Genomic DNA, 20,364 nt, shown 5'->3' on the forward strand with positions numbered 1-20,364 from the left:
GCTTCCGAGTTCGAGTTCGCTGGCTGCTCTTTGTCACTTTCCTTGGTCACTCCCACTACCCCTCCACTCACCGCCTGAAGGCACACGGCCCCAGGCTGGTCACACCAGCCCCCACTGAGATGCCCCTGCTGGTCACGTCCAGGCTCCCGGCAACAGAGGGCGGGCAGCTCCAGCTCCGACCCAAAGCCGTGGACACGCGCCTTCCTCCCACCACAAGGGTCTCTCCCTCACTCTTCATTGGCCTACAATCATGTGGGGAGGGTGACCTGACTGCCCCCTCCCCAACGCCCTTCCCAGCCTTCACTGTGAGTTTACAAGCTCAGTCCCCAGGCAATGTCTGGGTGAGCCACCAGCCCGGTGGCCTCTGGCCTCTGCCCCTGAGTGGACCCCCTGCTGCCTGGCTAGAGTCCTGCCCTGGGAGCTTGCTGGACATGCAGGACCTGAGGCCCCAGATATGCCAGAGGGGAAATGCATGTTAACAATCCCCCCATAACTGACTTGTACTTTACAGTCTGAGGGGGGACAGAGGGAATCCTGCGTGCAGGGAGCGGGCTTCTCATCTGCTCTGAGGGGTCTCAAGGCAAGTTCCCAGCAGGAAGTGACCTCTAAGGGAGGCCTCAAACCCACACCCAGCTGCCTGCAATTTCAGTGGGGAAGGGAAGGCCACGGCAGGGCCTGCGGGCAGCTCTGAGCCCTGCTCCCTCCCCTGCTCGGCCCGCCCTCTGGCTCTGTGCCTGGCACCTCGGGCACTCCTCACACACCCCGGGCAAAAAGGAAACCCCTCTGGCCCAGTGAATTCCCCATTCCACCCCGGGTGGGGTGTGGGCGAGCCTTTTCAAGGATTTTTCTCTGTATGTCACTTGGATGGAGAGATGACTGATGGCTTGATGAATCGTCCTCCGAGCTCTGAGTTTTTGGCACTAAATATAGCCCATGCACATGCTGGAAGAGCTAACTTTAGCAGCATGGGCGAGGGAGGGGGCCCGGGGGCTCTCCCGGGACGGGCTGGAAACAGCCCCGAACGAGGCCCGGGCCGCCACTGCTGCCTGCCATCGATTTCGGTAGGAGGGTTTGCTGAGAGACATTTTTCCATTAAAAAAAAAAAAAAAAAAAGGAGCTCAGGGGCATCCGCCTGTGTGGTGCTTACTCCTGGGGACTCCCACCGGGTCCGCCCCGTGCTGGCCACGTCTGCTTCGCCTCCTTCGACGAGGAGGCTGTGATTATTTAGATCGAAGGTCAGGTCCCTGACGCTGCCAAGCTGCAACGGCCTGAAGTGCCCTTTCTGGCTAAAAACCCCTGTGGCGTGGTGTGGCACGCTTCAGGGAAGCCACTTAGCTGCTCCTCCATGCCCGGGTGAAGGGAGGGAGGACAGTTCCCCCGCCGCCCTCCGGCAGAGTGAGGGGAGAGCCTTAGAGCGGCATGTGGCCCCGCCTGGTAGAAAGCGGGCAGTCAACACAGGGTGGCGTCAGTTCAGGACAGGGTGAGTCTCCTGGCCCTCCATCCTCCCTCCCTGCCCCCAGCCTGTGGACAGAGAAGTCACAGCAAACACCCACCTAAGAATCCTGTCCCTCTCCTTCAGAAGACAGAGAGGGCTCATCTGCATTTCCATTGTCGTCTTTGGTGATAACAACTGAAAACAAGCTCTGAGCTACCTCTGTGTTCACAGCCCATTAATTAGACCTAATTATCTGGTCCCAGGAAGGAAGAGAGGAAGAGGACCATCTCCTCGCCTGCCCACGAACACACTTTGTTTGATGGGTTCCACTGTTGTCCTTCACATCTCCCCGGTTCCCCCAAACCAGAGGGAGTCAGGGAGGCACCGGGCCGGCTCAGCCCTACACCCAGGATCACACGCCGAGGCCTGCTCCGTCACCCCTTTCTCCCAGCTGTGCCTCGAGAAACTAGCTGGTCTCACCTCCTAAAAACAGGGGGCGAGGAAGAGCTTGGCCAATGATTGTTTAAAAGTCTTTATGCTCAGCAGTTTGGGGACAACACTCAAAGTGACTGAAACTTGAGGGGGGGGGCTCCCAAACTATGCTTGGAGAAACACAGCCGACCCCCGGCTGGGGACTAAGGGCAAACTCAGCAGAGTTCCCAGGGACTTGTCCAAGAACCACACTCAGTCCTAGCGTTTCTGCTGGCCCCTGACCGTATTCCGATAGTTGGGGGATAGTAATCCTGCAAGACCCAGAGAGCAGGGCTAGGGCCCAGCCTGGTTCCTTGAGCAGAATTAGCCCGAATAGATATTGGGGTTGCAACAACCTGATTAGGGCAACATGGAGGCGCCTGCTCAACTGAGATGCCTGCGAGCATCCCGAAACACAACCGCTCCAGCAGAGGCATCTGGTGCTGGCTAGGCAGCGGTGGGCCTGGCTTAGAAGAGAGAAAGATGAGGCAGAGTCCGGCTGAGGTTATAAGGATGAAGGATGAAAGAAATCCGGGGGTGGTGGGGGGGAGCGTCGGGGAGAGGCGCTGAGGGGAGAAATCTCGCATTCTCCCGTCTCCCCGCCCCCCCCACCCCCGTCACACAGGAGCCCCACTAAGGCAGCTTTCCCCAGCGTCCCCACCCCGACCCCAGGAGCGCTGTCAGCTGTCCGACTAGGGCTCTGCGCCCCGGCGGTGGAAGTGAGCCCCCTCCCTGCTCTGACACCCCGCCCCCCGCGGGCTCCCCGCAGCAGCGCAGTCCGCACCCGGCGAGCTGCGAGCCGCACTGCGCACTGCGACGCCCGCGCGCCCCCCTGCTCTGCGCTGCGGCTCACATCCGCCCCGCGCACGCAGCGCAGCGGCTTCTCCCCGCCCGAGCTCCCGGGAAAACCGTGAACGCTGAGATGCCGAGAGGCACTCACGGCCTGAAACCACGCCTGTGCCCTGGGACGGTCGGAAAGGCGCTGTCCCCACCCTGGATGGAGCTTCCCAAGGGACAGGGGCCTGGGGAGGGGCCTCTGAGCGAGTGTCTCAGCCCCCCTGCTCACACGGGGCTACCTCCTCTCACCTGCTGGGGGTGGGGGTGCGGGGTGTGGGGGTAAAGCCCCCGACGTCATCACATCTACTTTGCCAAGAGGAATGAAGGGCGGACTGGCTTGTGCTGGACCTTCACTGCCTCCTGGGCTGACGCGTAGGTAGCTGCTCCCCACCCCTTTTCCTGAGATCTCACCCCAAGACATGAGGACCCTTCCTTGGAGCAGTGGGGCAGGCCTACGTCTCTGCTGGCAAGAGCAGGTGGCACCGATGTCTCCTCCAAGGTCCCACCAGCCACGGCCCCCCTCTTCCACTCCTAGGGGCCTCTCTAGTCTCACACGGAGCCCCGGCTCCAGAAAACCTGCCCTTCACCTCTACCCGGGCCGTACAATCCATGTGCTTCTGTTGGCTGTGGGTACAACCACATGCCTTCCTAGTGAAGACGAAGCATTTTGCGGGGTTCGACTCGTCCCCCCAAAAGAGGCAGGAAGAGGGAACTCCTTCAAACACCACTGTCCCTGAGCCCGAGAACCCATCTCCCTCTGCCTCCAGCTCCGATTGACTATTCAGAAGCCTGCTGGGGTGTCAGGGCTGACTTGGCGAAAACTAGTCCTACGCGTAAGCATGAAAGGGGTGTGGATGCAGGGGACCAGGTGCAGGCGAGAGGCCACGGCCTGAAGCCCCGCCACCCGGTTTGTTCCGGTTTGTTCCAGCTGGGAAAGCTCCGGGCAGGCGGGGACAAGGTGGCCACCCAAGGCACCGGCAGAGACGGCAAAGCGACTTTTCCTGGCGACTCGAGCTCTAGACCGAAAGGAATCTTTTTCCTCTCCAAAGCAGAGGAGAGGGTATCCGCCCCGTGAAGCCTGGCAGGGACGGTGAACATTTCAGAAGTGTGTAAGAGGGAACTCAACTGGGGATTGAAACAGGACAGAACTCTGGGGCAAGGGGTCGCGAAACCAGTGGGCTAATAACGTCCGGGACATTTCATCCTCGGCTGTGCCTCATTTACGCCAGGAATGAGCCATAATAAAAGATGCCAGGATGGCATCCCGCCCCCAGCCCCGAATGGCCCTCCCCGAGGGACACCCGGAATAGTAACAGCGTCTTCTGCACGGCGCTCTCTGGCCAGTGGATGCTGGTCTCTCGGAAGCCAGCAGTTACAGCAGCATGGAAAGCACCCTGGCCAAGAGGTCAGCCACCTGAGTTCTATTTTCATCTTAGTCCCTCAGACTGTACGACCTTAGACAAGCACTTAACCTTCCCCCAACTGTAAAATGGGGCAGCCGGTTCCCAGCCGCGCCCCTCTGTAGTGGTGGGGATGAAAGGAGGTGACGTGGGCTTCTTCCGATGACGCTGAAACATTACACCCTGATGGAGGATTCCCCCAGGACGCCTGAAGCCCTAGCGTCCCCCACTAACCCACTTCCTGCCCCAGCTTTGGGAATCGTCACACCCTCTCCACTTGAATTCCTGTGCATCTTCTTCTGGGGACTCTGCACGTTCTTGGCTAGAGCTCCTTGGACTCTGGAAGGGTACATTTTTTCTCTTCCCAGGTGTGTTGACTGAATTGACACACTTTTCACAATAGTTCAGTCAAATGGTCAGACCCCCAAAGTTACAGGTGGGCAAGGTGCAAGCTAGTCATGACCGGAGGCAAAGCGCCTTGTGGCCGCAACTCAGGGTGGGGACCCCTGAAGATGAGCTGACCTTGGAAGAATTTCTAGGGTTTGAATCCCTGAAAGATCAGCAACTGAGCCCTGAGTAGGACGTCTGAGGGACTGTCTGCAGCCTGTTCCAAGCTCATCATCGTTGTGCCCACTGCACACGAACTGCTTCAGGTAGGCAGTATTTCGTGAGCAGAGCACACTGCACGTACACGTGGCTCAGGAGAGGGCTGAGAAAGCTGGAAATAAAGACGGGTACAATTAAACAGAGAAGTCTGGGCTGACCAATCGAGCAGCAGAAAGACCATGTGCCAGGTGGATAGGGATGATGATCAGACTCAGACCTCTGGGATCCACCGTTCAAGGCAACGCCTGTTCTTCGCTCAAGGTCACTGATCCATAAAACTATCACGGTCTTTACTATAAAATTATATCACCGTAATCCCTGTGTGCCTGATGAGCTGTACAAAATGCATACCGAACCACGACCCAACTGTCTGTGTGGTCGCCCTGGGGCTACTGATGTCTGTCTTCCCATGAAATCCCCTTGCCCTGTCCACATGAGGTTTTTAACGTGGATGGCGGAGGCCATATCCACTGCATCAGAGACCTGCTGTCTTTCTCTTCTCTCTTTGTTTCTTTCTTTGCTTCCTGACATTTCTGTACATTTGCATTTTTCTTTTGTCAAGAAAAGGATATGAAGCAAACTTCCAGGCTAACGACTCACCTGCTGCATTTGACTGTTAATTCTCAGATCTGTTAATGGCCAGACAGGGAGGCTGGGCTAAGAAAGGGAGCCAAGCATAGAAAACCAGAGGCATCTGAAGGAAGAAATGGAACTGAAGGGTCTCTGAAAACTGCAATCTATGTCCAGGGAAAAGCAGACTATGGTTAAAAGAGGGGAAAACAATAGGCTATTAACCAAAGCATTGTGTTTTCTGTGTAAAAGAAGGACACGGGCAGTCCAGAAAATAAGTGGGTGGTGAGTCATTTCAGAACAAATGCCGTGCCTCATACACCGCTGTGACAGGGACGTCTCCTTGTTCCTCAGTATCTGTCTTTTTCATAACTCTTCTGGTTCTTAGCTGGAAAGTGATCACGTGGAATAAAGACTGGATTTCCCACCATCCCGTGCAGCTGAATTTGGCTCTATGACTACCTTCGGGGCACTAAGCTGTAAGGGAAGTGCCATGGGCAACTTTCGCACAGTGTCTTCTGGAAAGAAGAGGCATGGCTTCTCGTCCCTTTTCTCCTTCCCACAGGATGGAACGTAGATGCAGACTTGGGAATGGAAAATGGAACGCACCTGGGTTCAGCGGAGCCCATACCAGCCGTGGCCTGCTTAACGTCCGAGTCTGTTGATTTGAGAAGGAGAAAAACCGTCTGTCTGGTTTAAACTGCTGGTGTTTGGATCTCACCTGCTCCTTAGTGAGACACTCCCATGGCCTCTGGAAGGATCCCTCGCATTCGATCAACAGTTACAACTGACGCCATCGCCACCGCCTCAGAAATGTCGGGGTGCTACCTACTTCCCTTCCATTTTCGGAAGGTTTGGTGTCTTGGAATCCCAAGGACGTATATGAGGGCGAGGACTGGATCACAATTCACTTTAAAATGCTAAGTAAAGCAGCCTGAGGGAAATATATATACACACATAAATACATACATGCACATATGTACATGTGATATGTATTTCACATATATAACAAGGAAAATATCTGCACAGATGATGGATTAGGTAGAGATGGGTGGATGGATGGATAGACGATAGACAGATAGACAGATAGACAGATAGATAGATAGATAGATAGATGATAGATAGATAGATAGATAGATAGATAAAACACGGGCTGGTCCAAGTACAAATCGGGACTTCGAGGAAGCAATGTTCCAACCTGCATCGCAACCTTAAAAGCATTTCTTATGTTACACAGTCACTCCATTTTTTAGGACTCTACCCGAAGAAAAGAATGTGGGCCAAGAGCGATGTCCAGCATTTTTGCCCTGGCCCTGGGCCCGGAGACAGTGTCTGAACAGAGGGCTCCAGACAGTAAATAACGCGTTTGGTGAGGCATCAGAGTTGGCGGTTAACTGGATGGTGGTCACCGAGGAAAGGGCCCCTGAGAGGGAAGTCTGGCTGGAACACCGAGGGACAGAGGTGGGCGGGCGGTGGAGCAGGCCATCAGGTGTCTGGCTCCAATCCAACCCTGGCCCCTGGGTCGGTCCTCGGGACCCGTCCGGCTCTCAGGAAGGACGTGCGGGACTCGGTCCCATTCGGGGGCAGCACCGACAGCGGGGACGCGCGACCGTCCTGCGGGCCAGGGCCCGGGAGCATGCGCAGACGCGTGGGGACGGCCGCCCACCAGGTGGGCCGCGCGGGGGCGGTGGGGACGTGCTGCCCCCTGGTGTGCACCGCCCGGAAGCGCAGCGACGGGCCGGGAGCGGAAGGGCGGGGAGGAGCATCTTTGCGAGGTGAGCTCACCTGAGCTGCTGGAGAGCAGAAATGGGGCGTGGTTAAGAGGCATGCAGGTGGCGACAGAGGCCAGTCACAGCTGAGTCGCCACTGTCCCACGGGTGGTCCTCTGTGCAAGACCTAGCAGGGCCCCTGGGACTTGAACCCAGCTCTGTAAACAGCGCCCTGCACAGAGATGCTCCTCAGACGACGACGGACGCCCCGCGTCCGCCCTGCGTTCCCATCTGCAGGCTGGGGAGGTTACAGCCACCTGCAGGCCGCCTGAAGCTGCCTTACCCCATCCATTTCCTTTCTCCTGGGGCACCTCCTTGAATAAATGAGTATTTTATTTTAAAAACAATCGTTTCTTGTATTTCTGTGTTCACATCTCTATCCAAACAACACGCCCACCTGCTAAGCCATTCCGAGCAGACATAGCAAACGTGACCCTATGATCATGTCTTGTTTTTCTTTCTAAAACCCGGACCTAGCAAGCAGCAATCTGTCGACGTGAAACACGCCGGACCGTGCTTGTTACAAAGAGACGATAGTCAAGCTTATCTACTCATCGCTTCCATGTCTCATGTCTCCCCATCGATCGACATCTTGAGAAGAAATACTGTGTCAGTGGGAATTTTTATTTAATTTCCTCTCCACTGTGCTTGAGATGGGGTCAGCGTACGGCAGACGCATCTGTCACCCGAGTCACTGGGCTGTGCGCCGGTGGAGATAAAACCGTTAATGCAGACACGCCGACTTTCGGCTACGGAGGAAGAAAGAAAAACTTCGACGGAATCCCGCACCGGCACCGAGGTACACGTGGGCGTAGCTAAAGGACCCTGGTGCTTCAGGAGCCGTGGGAAGACGCCGTCGCTGACGTCAGGCGACAGTGAGGTTGCGGGAACACGGGACAGGTGTGAAGGTGAAAAGGACCCGGCCGTGACGACGAGACTCTCCGGATGTGGGGGCGTCCGCATTCGCGACAAGACCTGGCGCTTGGATGTGGCCTAAGTCAGAGACCCCGACCATCCTCCTGTGGGACCCTCCCCTCTCCTGACCACGGGGGGCGGGGGAGAGGGCGCCGAGGGCGCGCTCATGCTCATAGCCAAATGGCAGCCTGGGCCCAGGTGAGCCGCCTACACCGCGAGGTGACTGACAGGACTCGGCTCAGAGCACACCGCAAAGGGCAGCAGGGCCCCCGCAGCGACAGAAGCCACGGTGGACGTGGACGCGGACGGGGCCTGGCGGTGGCCGGAGGGACCCCGCGGGGACGCTCGGACGCGCGTGCAGGAGACGGGGCCCCACACGGGGCTCGGGGGGGCTGCGCCAGCCGGTGCTGCTTTAGAACCAAAGCGCTGACGACGCCTGGGGGACCCATGACCGTGAGGGCAGAACCTGAAGCCTCACGTGTGGGTCTCACGTCACGCGACTGCGCACGGGGAAAACGCAAGTTCGGAGCCACGGACAGAGAGCGCACACCAACGAACCTCCAACACGGGTAACCCTGAGGGAAAACGACGTTTTTCCGTTGCTCTGTGTGTGTGCGTGAGGGCTCGCTCAGGGCCCCCCAACCGGAGCCGGTGGCCACAACCACCACTGGGATTTCCTCGAGGCGCACGTCAGCAAGGTCTGTGTGGTGCACGAGGTGCAGCCGCCACATCCCGTCCTCCTCACGTCTGCTCCCACTTTAAGGAATTTGACCCCTTTATTCCAGAACCTGAAATAAATGCGTTTCGGAAACACCGAAAGTGCCCGGCACTTACACGAATCCAACTTAACACCACGATTCAGAGGGCGGGAGTACGGAAGGTGGATGACACCGGGTCCTCACAATCCCCAACGTGCCCCGGGGCAGGACACATCGTGCATCCGCATTGCAATCTGTGTGACTTATTAATGCAGCCGGGCGACAGCCAGCCTCTTAGAATGGTTCTTGCTCAAAAGTTGTACACACAAAACGTAATCGAGAAAAAAATAAAATACTTATTCACATCCAAACTCATCTCGACGTCAAGAGACTCTGTTTTCACCTGTTCCTTCCTTCTTTTCCCTCTCAGCCCCCAAAATAATAACTCCGGGTCACATCGCTGGCTGGCGCCCTCAGCGGTCCAGCCGGAGTCTCACTTGCTCCTCCCACAGCAAGAAGAGGCCCCCCGGCCCCTCCTGCCCTCACCGGCCGCCACCTGGGGCCGCGCCCGGCCACTCCTGATCTCACCCCAAACCTCCTCCACCTCGCTTCTCCTCTTCTCTCATCACAGATGCATCCCTCGCTCCACTCCTCTGCCTCCCACTGCCAAGTGACAAATCCCTCTTAAAATAACACGGGTGACTCACTCAGTGGATACTGTATCCATTTATATCTTACTTCCCCCTCCCCCCAAGGGGCATGAGTGTTTCGCAGATATCCAGTCTTATTTTTGCTTCATCCCTGTGAAAAGATCGTCTGTCAAAAGGGAGTAAGACTGCAGCTTGGGCTTTAGTCTGAATTTCTTGGGTACCGAGGCTGATAACCAGCGCTTTGCTTCTCCAGGCCCCTCCTGCTCATCTCCTCCTCCGGGTGCTCCTTCCCTGAGGGTCTGCGAGCAGCCACACCAGACGTGAGGCTAAAATCTTACCAGTCGGTCACGCTGTTTCTCACGTGCGTCACCCAAGGGTGGTCTCGATTCCTCCAGGGCCCACACCCCACGTCCTGCCGCCAGCCAGGCCACGCGATCCCATCTCGGGGCCCCTCGCTCTATTCCCATGGCCACCTAATTCAGGCCACCATGTCCTCCACCCTGGACAGAGGCAGTGGTCACCTTACTGCCCCCTCAACCATCTTCTGCACGCATCCGACCCCGGGTTCTAAACCTCGGACCGGACTGTGTCGCGCCTGGGACCCTCCGTGGGCCTCCCACCTTTGTCCTGGCATGCAGGGCCGTCTTGCTCCAACCTCAGCTTCCTGTCCGCTGCGATCCCCAGCCCTGCGCCTGGCCCTGCATCCCACGCTGCGCCTGGCCCTGTGCCCGGCCCTGCATCCCACGCTGTGGCCAGCCCTGCGCCCAGCCCTGCACCCGGCCTGCAGGAAGCGGGCAGTCACCCTGAGCACGTCCCGACCTCTCTGTCTCTGCTTCCCTCATGTGGCCCCCTCTGGCCAGAGCAGCTACCCCAGCTTCTCTTCCGGGCAAATGCCTCCCCAGGTTTAAAGACCCAAGTGTCACCCCACCTCTGCACAGCTTGTCCTAACTGTCACGGAGCGGGTTTAGGTATTCTCTCCTCTGCGTTCCGACAGCTTTTTGTGATAACTGCTAGCAGGGAGATGCAGAAAATGCAGCATGTATCCCACAGAGAAGTGCTGGCGGCCAGCGCTGTCCCGGGCACTATGCAGATTCTAGGCCAGCAGAGACCAAATGCAGTCCCAACCCCGAAGACATAAATACATAAATTGGTATTTCAGGGTGATATGAGCAATAATAGAGGTGAGCTCAGGAGCTGAATGGGTGCATGAGAGAGGTGTCACCTTGGCAGGGACATCTGAAAGGTCCCCCTGAGCCGAGCCCTTTGGAACATCCAAGTGGAAATGGCTTTGGTGGCCACACTTTCTCACCACAAGATCACGGGCCTCATGACAGTGGACAAGGCCCTGTGCCCCGAGACTGTGCAGGTGCTCGACAAATACTCAGGAAACCGAATGAATCAGAAAAGGCTTGGTCTCCACGGACACCAAGTTTACTGCTTCTCAACTCTGCCAACCTCCCCCTCGGAGGTCGGCTCCAACCTTGGTCCCACGAATCCAATCTCAGCAACTTATAAAGAGACTCCCGTAAACGCAATTTTTTCCCCATCCCAGCCCTGGCTCCCCACAGCCAAGTGATCGGTGATTGGAGCGGCCGCCTGAGGCATGCAGTAGGGACAGCAGAGCCACACGCAGAGTCAGGCAGTCACCCTGGCTGGGTGGAAGAGGCCCACGAGGAAAGGCCACGCTCCAAATTCACCAGAACCAAAGCTGCCTCCCAGTCGGCTCCCAGCCCCCATCTCATTCTCTGCACCCCACCAGGGTCATGCCTGGCCTCTAAGAGGAAGTGCACGCTCCGTGACCTGGAAGACAAAGCCCTAGTGGACAGCGACCCTGTCCTTCTACCCTCACCTTGGCCCACGCCCTTCGTGGTCCGGCCTTCACTTCCCTCGGTCACACTAAACCACGGGGGACCCTTGAACGGGAGTTTGAACTTTGCAGATTCTTCTCAATAAAGTCTCTAAATGTATTTTCTCTTATGATTTTCTTAGCAACTTCTTTAGCTCGCTGTATTGCCAGCAGACAGTATGTAACGCATATAACACACAAACGTATGTTTATCAACTGTTCACATAATTGGCACAGTTTATGTTGTCGGCTTAGCTCAGTTTGGGGGAGCCAACGCTTACACACGGATTCCGGACAGTGCGGGGGTTGCCGCGCTAACCCCACTCGTCCGAGGCTCCGCTGCACCCGCGTTTCCATAGCAATCCGCATCTCTCACCTGCAGGCCTGTCATGTGCTGCCTGCGCCCTTTGCCCGGAACACACTGAATAACCAGACTCCCCCTTCGGTCTTGGGGTGACGGCTGTCCCCAGGGGGGAGCCCGTCCTGGCCTCTGCACGTGGGCAGCCCCGCGCCCGCGTGTCCACACCCACACACTCCACTGTCCCCACCGTCACACACACGACGCTGCGTTGACAGAATCTAATCTACATACTGCGTCAGCTTCCTGCAGACGGAGCCCCAGCTGCTCCCCCCGGTGCGCTCCAGTGCCCGGCACGGCGTCCTCATTGGGTGCGTCGGGCTTAGAACAGGCGTCTGTCAGGTGAGTGGGCAGATGAGGAACCCTGGAGAAAGAGAAGAGGGGACAGATTTTACTGGGTGCAAGCTCCATGAAGGCCAGAACTTCAACCCGCTTGGTGCCGCATCTGCAGCTCCTGGCCCGGGATCGACCCTCCCTGAACATCCACCAAACGGATAAGCGAGGTTACGCATGACACAGTGGTCGAGAGCCGCACGCAGAGCCGCACCTCCATGGGCTCAGCTCTGAACTCCATCCCTCGCAAACCCACAGCCTCGCGGTGCCTCAGCGGTTTTGTCCTCGAGGTCTGCTACGTGATTAAATGTCTTAACATGTGCAAAGCGATAAAACGGCACTGGTCACATAATGAAGCCTTTTAAAGTATTTGCTGTAGAAAACAGAACAATCTCACAAAGCGGAAAGTCAGGACGTACTGCCCGCAGTCGAAGGAAAAGACATAACCGATAGCTGCGTTACGTAAGACGATAAACATAACCCACTGAAAACATCGGCATCATTACATGGAGCAAATGGAAGAGGTTTGGCACTAAGTGAGCCACATCCGCACGGACCACAGCAGCAGCCGCAAGGAAACTCCACAAAAGCTGGTGTGCAAACGCCGGTGCTTCAAAGGTGACTATTGGGACCATTGGCTGAAAGAGTTCAGAGCGGCTGCCAGTGAGGAGGAGATTAAAAATGGGAAAGAACAAGGCAAGGGGTTCCCGGTCTTCATGAGCAGCCCTTCTGTGCTATTGAAACATTTGCCCACATTCGCATGTTACTCTGATAAAATAAAAACATTTTTTAAATAATTATATAGAAAAAGTCAAATAGGAAGCACTTCTCATGTGTCATGAGGATCCCGAGTCCCACACAGTGACGTGGCTGTGCTTGGACAACTCCCATGTGCATCCACGCTAGAATACCCCCACTCTGCCGCTCTGCTCCGTGAGGCTGGGGCACCACGGGCAGCCGGGGTCTGAAGTCAGGCTCGGTTTCCCAATAGCCATGTGCTCGTAGCCAAGACAACTGACCTCTCTCTGGCTCAGCTTTCTCACCTATTAAATGACAGTGATAGCATTAGTCTTACTACATTGTTCCATCGGACACCTAGAAAAGAATAAAATACTACACAAATATCATAATCGCTTCCTAGTCAAGAGAAACATGTGTGACAACATCCTTCTCCCAACCAATTAAGGGCGCATCTTCCAGGCATTTTTATAATAATCCATAATTATATATAAACTCAAAAGTCCTTGGAGAGAACATTCCCAAGATAGGTAATCACTCTGTTTACCATGTCGTTTCTGTTTCTTGAATACATTTATATTATTTCCTGTTTCAAACCCTGTGCAATTGGCTTGTTTACATCATAGTCTCATCTACCAAGCTGTGAGAGTCTGGTGGGCAGAAATGGGGTTTGCTTATCTTGATATGTCCTAAGCTTAACGCAGCACCTGTCCTAATCATGCACCTCAAAATGTTTGCTGAATTGAACCTCCTTTGAATAGTTTGTTTTGTGTTATATGTAATTTTAGAAATATAAAACAGTAGAATAAAGGAAATAATATAAAATGTTCTTTCTCACATTTAGCCAACAAATATTAATTGACCACCCACAGTCTATGCTAGCCACTGGGGACCCAGTGTGAACAGCATGCACAAGGCCAAAATATTTGAAAACACTCATTTGTAAAGATGTATATATATATATATATATATCCCCTATGTTCATTGCACCATTATTCACGACAACCAAGACATGGAAGCCACTTCAGCGTCCTCTGATAGATGACTGGATAAAGAAGATGTGGTGTGTACACATGACGGAATACCATTCAGCCATAAAAAGATGAAATATTGCCATTTGTAACAACATAGACAGATCTGGAGAGTACTGGGCTAAGGAAAATAAGTCGGACGGAAAAGAACAAGCAGCGTATGATTTCAGTAACGTGGAATATAAAGCAAAAAGCCACGAATGAACAAACAAACAAACGAAAATCACATATACAGAAATCTGATGGTGTTTACCAGAAGGACAGGGGAGCAGGGAGAGGATGAAGGCGGTAAAGGGGTCAGACACACGGCGATGGGCGGGGACTTGACTTCGGGTGGTGAGCGGACAATAGTGGACACAGATATCACACCGTAAAGATGCACCCCTGGAATCTATGCTACTGTTATTAACCAATGTCACCCCAATAAGTTTAATTTAAAAACAGGACAAAGGAGAAATAATAAAGCACACAAGCAGCCTCCAGTCTAACTGCAGAAGAGGGACACAGACAGGCAAACAAGCAATTCCAATGCACATCGATAAGTTTCGGGTTAAATTTAAGTGCAAGACGCCATAGGCAGATAAAGGAGGGGCACGGCCACGGGAAAAAATAATGTTTTGAGATCTCTTTTTCTTAGATTACTTCTCTGAAGTGAACCGAAATCCAATAAACCACAGGGGTACAGCCAGTAGATTTGGGTCCGACCTTACAAATCCAAAGCGTCCAGTCAAAGTTTCACACACTGTGTGGTCAAAACCCCTGGTGTCACGTAGCGCCACCTTAAGAAACATGTCAGGGTAACGGGATGTGCACACCCATATCACATTATCATCCCATGAACTATCTCGGGGCCGGGAGATAGTTGGGAAACCACACCTGTCCACCGTCTGTGACTCTGCCACATTTCACTCCTCATACCTCTTCTCGGTATTTACTTTAAAATCTTTTGAAAATCGTTGTGGGCCAATACAGACGAGAAAGGAGAGATGACCCAAGCTTTCGCTAAAACGGTCCGCACCCTGGTTCACTAGTCAGAAGCGACCTCGCCCCCAGATGCCCTCTGAAAGCCCTTGACATTGCTGGGTGTCCCCTCAGGATGAGACAAGTATTTTCTCTTCCCCTGAAACGATCAAAGCCTGGTCAGTTCTGACAATTCGGAGTCAGACAGAACTGGACGTATACATCACCAAGCTGGGGTTACAGCAGACCACAAACAAGAACCAAATCAACAATTAATCACATTACCAGAAAGCGTGAGGCTGGAGTGTTGAGTGGCCAGGTCAACACGTAAAACTTTACTGCAAATTATGATCGCATTCAAGTGTTCCAGGCGGCTCTCCGTTAGGGTATAAAAAGCTACCAGCAGAAGAGTATGACTTGGATGATAACCAGAGTAGTGACAATCACAAAAGTCACAGAAAGGCAGCGAGATCACTGCCCACTTCAAAGAGCAATTGATTTATTTGAATAAAGTATCTTTTCACTGACAGTCTAACCATTGTTACCTTGACAAATAAACAATGAACAAGCCCTCTCTTTTCTCTTTCCATAGGAGATCAAATGGAGCACAGAGAAACAAGACAATCTGCTCGAGATTAAACTTGAGTGAAGTTACTTTCTGAGTAGTGGACCCTCAGAATGCAAACCCAAGGACAGTTAGATTTTTCTCCCTTATTCCATGAGAAGAACTCCATTATGAAGACATGTTGAAATAGCTCTTGAGTTGTTGCCATTATCACAATTGTCACCTATGACTCCTGAGTTGAGAACCATTTCAAGCTGGAAACGAAGAACGATGACTATATTTTTCAACCCTGATAAACACTGGCCCAAAACACTCCCGCCACAGATACCATCAGAGAGAGAGAGAGAGTCAGGACAGACGCGGAACGCAAATGATGTGTGACCTTTCCTCGCAGGCAATGAACAGACTTTGGGGCTATTCTTAATAATAAATATTTATTAATTAGAGCATCTAAATGAAAACAAAAACACGAAAAATAAAAATACAGGGAAAAACCACGTGACACATGCGGCACTTTCAGAAAAGGGGAAAACAGTTTAATCGGTCGTGAGCTTGTGAAGGAAGACCAGCGGGCTGGCTTGCGAGGGGACCCGGGGTCGGACGGCCACTACCTAGCCAGGGTCACAGCCGCACTGGTGGATTGCCGGGCTCCTGTAGGCTTGGTCTGGGTCCTGTTTTTTCCGTTGGACTTCACATGTTCAACGGCCTTTTTCACCCAGTCTTCTTGTGGATTGGCACAGATTTTTAAGCCACGTTTGGTAATAAATCTGCAAGGTCAGGAACAGATGGGCAGAGTTAGTCACATCCTCAAAACCTCAGGAGTGGGCGTTAAGATCTGACCAAAGGAGAGAGCTCTTGTGCAGAAATTACTGGACAGAGCGGTTTCTCAGAACCGTGAGACCACAGATGGAAAGCTTTCTCCCGCCGTCTGCACTAACGGGAAGGAGACGATATGTCTCAGGTGAGACCAGGCTTTGTTCTCCACGACTCCCAGGCTCATTTCTCTCCAGGGCCTCTGAATGTTGTAACTAAACTGGACATCATCTAGTCCGAGCACTACGCATCACCTTCCTTTCCAAATCTAAATATGTTCGTCTTATTTTCTGTACAAAAGGTGACTTCTTTACCTCAATTTCTGTGGGTAAAGTGGCAGCTATGTGTTGGGAAGAACTGCTAGTCTGAAAATGAGATCCTGGGAAGAGAATGGTACCAGGTAGGCTGGTTTTTGACACATTTTCTTGAGATACGGCAACCGATAAAACATGGCACCCTACTTTATCCCAACATGCCTCATGAAGGTAAGAGAGGCATGGGACAGGATGGGAGGAGGAGGGGAGGGGAGGGGAAGGGGGAAGGGAAAGAGGGGAGTGGAGGGGAAGGGATGGAGGGAGGAGAAGGATCTCGCATCAGTGTGGCTATATGGTCAAATCCCGATCTGAACCAGCCATCTCTAAACCTAACCCTCGGAGCTGACCCCGGTATCCATCTGGTTCCTAGTCAGATTCCTCTGCTAAGCTAACTCAGAGAAGACGTTGCTATTCTTCATTTGGTTGCCAAATTTTTACAATAAGCGCTATCTGGTGCTACCTACAGGCGTGGGGAATGTGGGAAAATGGAGGGGCTGTGGGTCTGATTTTCCCTGAGGAGGGCAGCAGCTCTGCGCCCGGTGTCCCATGGGGCCCCGGGTGGGGGAGATGGACTCACATGACCGCTCGCACCGGGCCCTCCTTGATGGTGTAGGTCTTGATGTTTTTCACAGGGAGGCGCCGAGTGGTCAGACTCATACAGATCCTCTCCTCCAGGACTTCGCTCCCCACCCCTGGAGAAGGAGACCGAGCACATGGAAGTCAAATGCAGCTCCAGAGAGCCGTGAGCCCCACAGTACCACGACCGGGATCAGGAAGACTGACGCGCTGAGGGGCCATCTGGCGAATGCGACACTGAACACGGCTGGCTTTCGGCTGAATACAGGTGTCCTCACTGGACACAGAAGCTAAGCCCGGCGGGGAGGTGTGGAGGTCGGTCCAGCAGAACCCCTGGGTATCGGAGCCAAGTGTCTGCGCCCCCCCCCCCCATCCCGTCTCTAACAAGCCTGCATCTCCTTCGCGTGGCACGCCCATCGGGTCAGCAAAATGCCGGCCACGTGGCAACCCTCGGCCTCACTTAGTCACCTCAAGCTTTTTTGTGTCGTGGGTATTGGGTCATTGTGCGGCTGCAGAGTTTCAGGCTTTGCTCCCCTCCCCCCATTCATAGACGCCCCTGGGGATCCATGGTTTTCGGGGTCGGCTATTCCAGTCTGAGAAATAAGTCTAAAAATTGGGAGGTTGAGAGAAGAGTTCACTGCAACTCGCTGTCCCCAAAGGACAGTCCCTCTTGCTGCCCGAGGCACACGGGGAAACAAACTCCAAGCAGTCGGAACAGACAGTCCTCTCGGAGACGTGGGTAGAATGCGCAGCGAGGCGCTGTCCGGGACGTGCATGCGACAGGGATCTATCGGTCAGCACTGATCACAGGGTCGCTCAGAAACTCGAGAAAGGCGCTGTGCATGGGAATTCACCCCAGGTGGCAGTCGGATATCCTCCGCCACGCTGGACAGCAACCCCGACTTCCCGGCGGGAACGCACGTGCTCCCGGTCATGCTCTCGCTAGGGAACAGCGACCTGCGTCAGGACCGACATGCCGCAGCTCGGCTCGTCCCCACGTGGTGGCTGACCTCTCACATAGTTCTAGGACTTATTGAGACCGAGGCTACACAGGCCAGAGCACATGGAATCGCCACCACCCTTCCACAGCAAACGTCCAGCCAGAGGCGACGACTCGTGAGGAAACCTGGTGAGTGAGCCTGAGATTTGCTTCCCTCTCCTTCCGGGGGAGAGTGTCTGTTCCGACACTCAGCTTCTAGGTAAGCAATTCCTACGCCTTTCCACCCAAGATCACCCGACTGGGAAAGGCAGGAGCCCAGACTCTCACCACATTCTCTCTGTTCCTGGAGTCTACGGGGTCCCCTTGCGTCACGAGCATCATCCCCACTTTGCACATGGGGAGTCTGAGGCTTGCCCTGGGCAAAGTCGGAACCCACGCCTATGCCGTGTGCACCCGCCCACCTGTCACAAGGAAGCTTCGGACTCACCTTCCACGATGCGCACAGTGAGGCAGCAGAGCCCGAGGAGGGCCAGGATGAGCGTCCTCATGGCGGAGGTCGGCTGGGCTGGGCTGGGCTGGGTGAGGAGCAGCTGAGCAGGAGCTGAGTGAAGTGAGCCCCGTCTCCCCCGAGAGCCTCTTTTATGCACCTCCGATGGTCAGCGCACTTCCTCTGCCACGCCGGGGGCTTTCGGGGTAGGTGTGGGACCACGGAAAGTCTTTGCAACGCTGATGCTGGTTTTTTTTTTTTTTTTTTTTTTTTAATCTTTTGAAGAAAGTTCCTTTGCTTCCGTTCACACTCACCCCACACACCTCATGGCCTTTTCCTCCTCACCTGTGGTTAATGTGTCAGTGAAACCAAACGCGTGAGGAGGCACGGCCAGCCCACCTCCTGCCACCAGCCTGAATTCAAATCTTCCACTGGGGACCTGCCTGCAGGCCGTGCCGATGTCACAGCCCAGTGCCGAGGTCGGGTGGTCGCCGTGGTCCTGCTCTCGCTCCTACCCCACGCCCCCGCGGTGACAAGAAGCTCCCACCGCCAGCGGCGCCGAGGCCCTGACGCCACCACGGTGCCTCCCCAGGGCGGGGCACGGGCGCTGCTCATTCCTAGTCCCGCTTCCCCCATCTACCCCAGTCAAGCGGCCGCCATTCCTTTACACGGCCCTCCCAGGTGCTCAGGGGACAGTTAAGTGACAGCCCTTGGAGCTTGCCTCTACGCACATCTGCTTCATTGCACCTTTGTACCTTTTGAGAAGCTTTTGAAAAATTGTACTGACATGAACTTCATTTTGGAAAAAAAAAAAGAAAATTATCCATAATCTTACCATTTTGACAGTTTTCATTTTTAATGTTTTTCCAGTGAGTCTCTATTGGCATACCGATACTTGCACAGTTGTGACAATTATAAATACTATTTTCATGTCACTGTAAATATCTTTCCATGTTTCTTCACAGTCTTCACGTTTCTGCTCTGAGTAGAAACACACACACACACACACACACACACACACACCCCAGACCGTCCCGTCAGCTGACTGTTTCATAGATCACCTCCACAAGGTACGTTTTCACGACGAGACGCTGAATCATTTCCCTTTAATATGCAGAACTAGGATCAGTGAGCAAAGCCACAGGGCCATCCTCGCAGCCCTGGCGACGCGTCGCCACGCGGCCTCCCAGAAGCGCGCGATGGCTCCAGCAGGGCTGGGTCTCGGCTGCGGCACCGATTTTCCGCCCCTCCGTCTGACATTGTTCTTCACTCGTTGCGGTTGTTCGGTCTTGTTTGGTTTCACATAGGTATCTATAAAATATGCTTATTACCTATAGGTGTAGCTAAAAGTTTTTGCCACTGCTATGAGGAATCTAAACTTCTACATTTGCATAAAAAGATGACAGGTTAACCTCGAAGACATTTTTCGTGAATGGCACCTCGTCTTCCAGGCAGACTTCACTGCGACCCTCAGCATGGCTTCCTCGTTAGCCCTGCGCGGCCGCACCGCCGGGCCGCAGACCCTGGGCACACCCGTCCACTCGGTGGCTCCTTGACGCGGAGCAGCGTGCTGTCTCCCGCCCACTTTCCAGATGCACCTTAGCCTCATCGCGGCCCCACCGCCTGTCACTCCCAGCTGTGCTGAGCACGCACTCTGCGTAGCTGTTCGGCGCGGCTCCTCCTCTCTCTCCCTCGTCATGCCTGGGCGGGCCGCCTGCAGCAGGCAGACTGGCCGCCCCATCCCTGACCCACCCTGCGCAACACTGGCACGTGACCGCGCCAGAGCCTGAGTCTGAGCGCTTCGTGGCCTCACCGAGCTTGTTGCCAGTCCCCGCCGCCCGCGGGATCCACCTCCAGCCTCTCACGGCCATGCAGGAGGATGTGCAAGGCCGCACGCAGCCTTCCGCCACTCGCTTGCAACCTCCCGGACCTCCAGCCTTAACAAGCGTGCGTGCAGTCAGCCAAACATGCCACCCCCTTTAATTCCCCCCACACGCATCACCTCCTTCCCCCCAGAAAGCCCATCCCGGCTCCCACGTAATTACCTGTAAA

General features: G+C 54.5%; 1 protein-coding gene across 1 annotated transcript; it reads right to left on the reverse strand.

Moving 5' to 3' along the window:
* Positions 1-14,983: 14,983 nt before the first annotated feature.
* LOC107512753 (lymphotactin) lies at positions 14,984-18,550 on the reverse strand. Its single transcript, XM_016148601.2, has 3 exons — positions 18,313-18,550; positions 16,887-17,001; positions 14,984-15,949 (listed from the first exon to the last, which is right to left on the reverse strand). The coding sequence occupies exons 1-3, from the start codon at positions 18,371-18,373 to the stop codon at positions 15,790-15,792; spliced, it is 336 nt and encodes a 111-aa protein (XP_016004087.1). The 5' UTR covers positions 18,374-18,550; the 3' UTR covers positions 14,984-15,789.
* Between the last annotated feature and the right edge of the window lie 1,814 nt (positions 18,551-20,364).

The sequence above is a fragment of the Rousettus aegyptiacus genome, unplaced genomic scaffold, assembly GCF_014176215.1.
Source record: "Rousettus aegyptiacus isolate mRouAeg1 unplaced genomic scaffold, mRouAeg1.p scaffold_m13_p_17, whole genome shotgun sequence".
Lineage (NCBI taxonomy): Eukaryota > Metazoa > Chordata > Mammalia > Chiroptera > Pteropodidae > Rousettus > Rousettus aegyptiacus.

Excerpts from the sequence above, each read along its gene's own strand:
- LOC107512753 (XM_016148601.2), bottom strand. The coding sequence starts at position 18,373 with ATGAGGACGCTCATCCTGGCCCTCCTCGGGCTCTGCTGCCTCACTGTG. Across the intron at positions 17,002-18,312 it reads CACTGTGCGCATCGTGGAAG|GGGTGGGGAGCGAAGTCCTG; the intron begins GTGAGTCCGAAG and ends CTCCTTCTCCAG. Across the intron at positions 15,950-16,886 it reads GGCCCGGTGCGAGCGGTCAT|ATTTATTACCAAACGTGGCT; the intron begins GTGAGTCCATCT and ends CTGACCTTGCAG.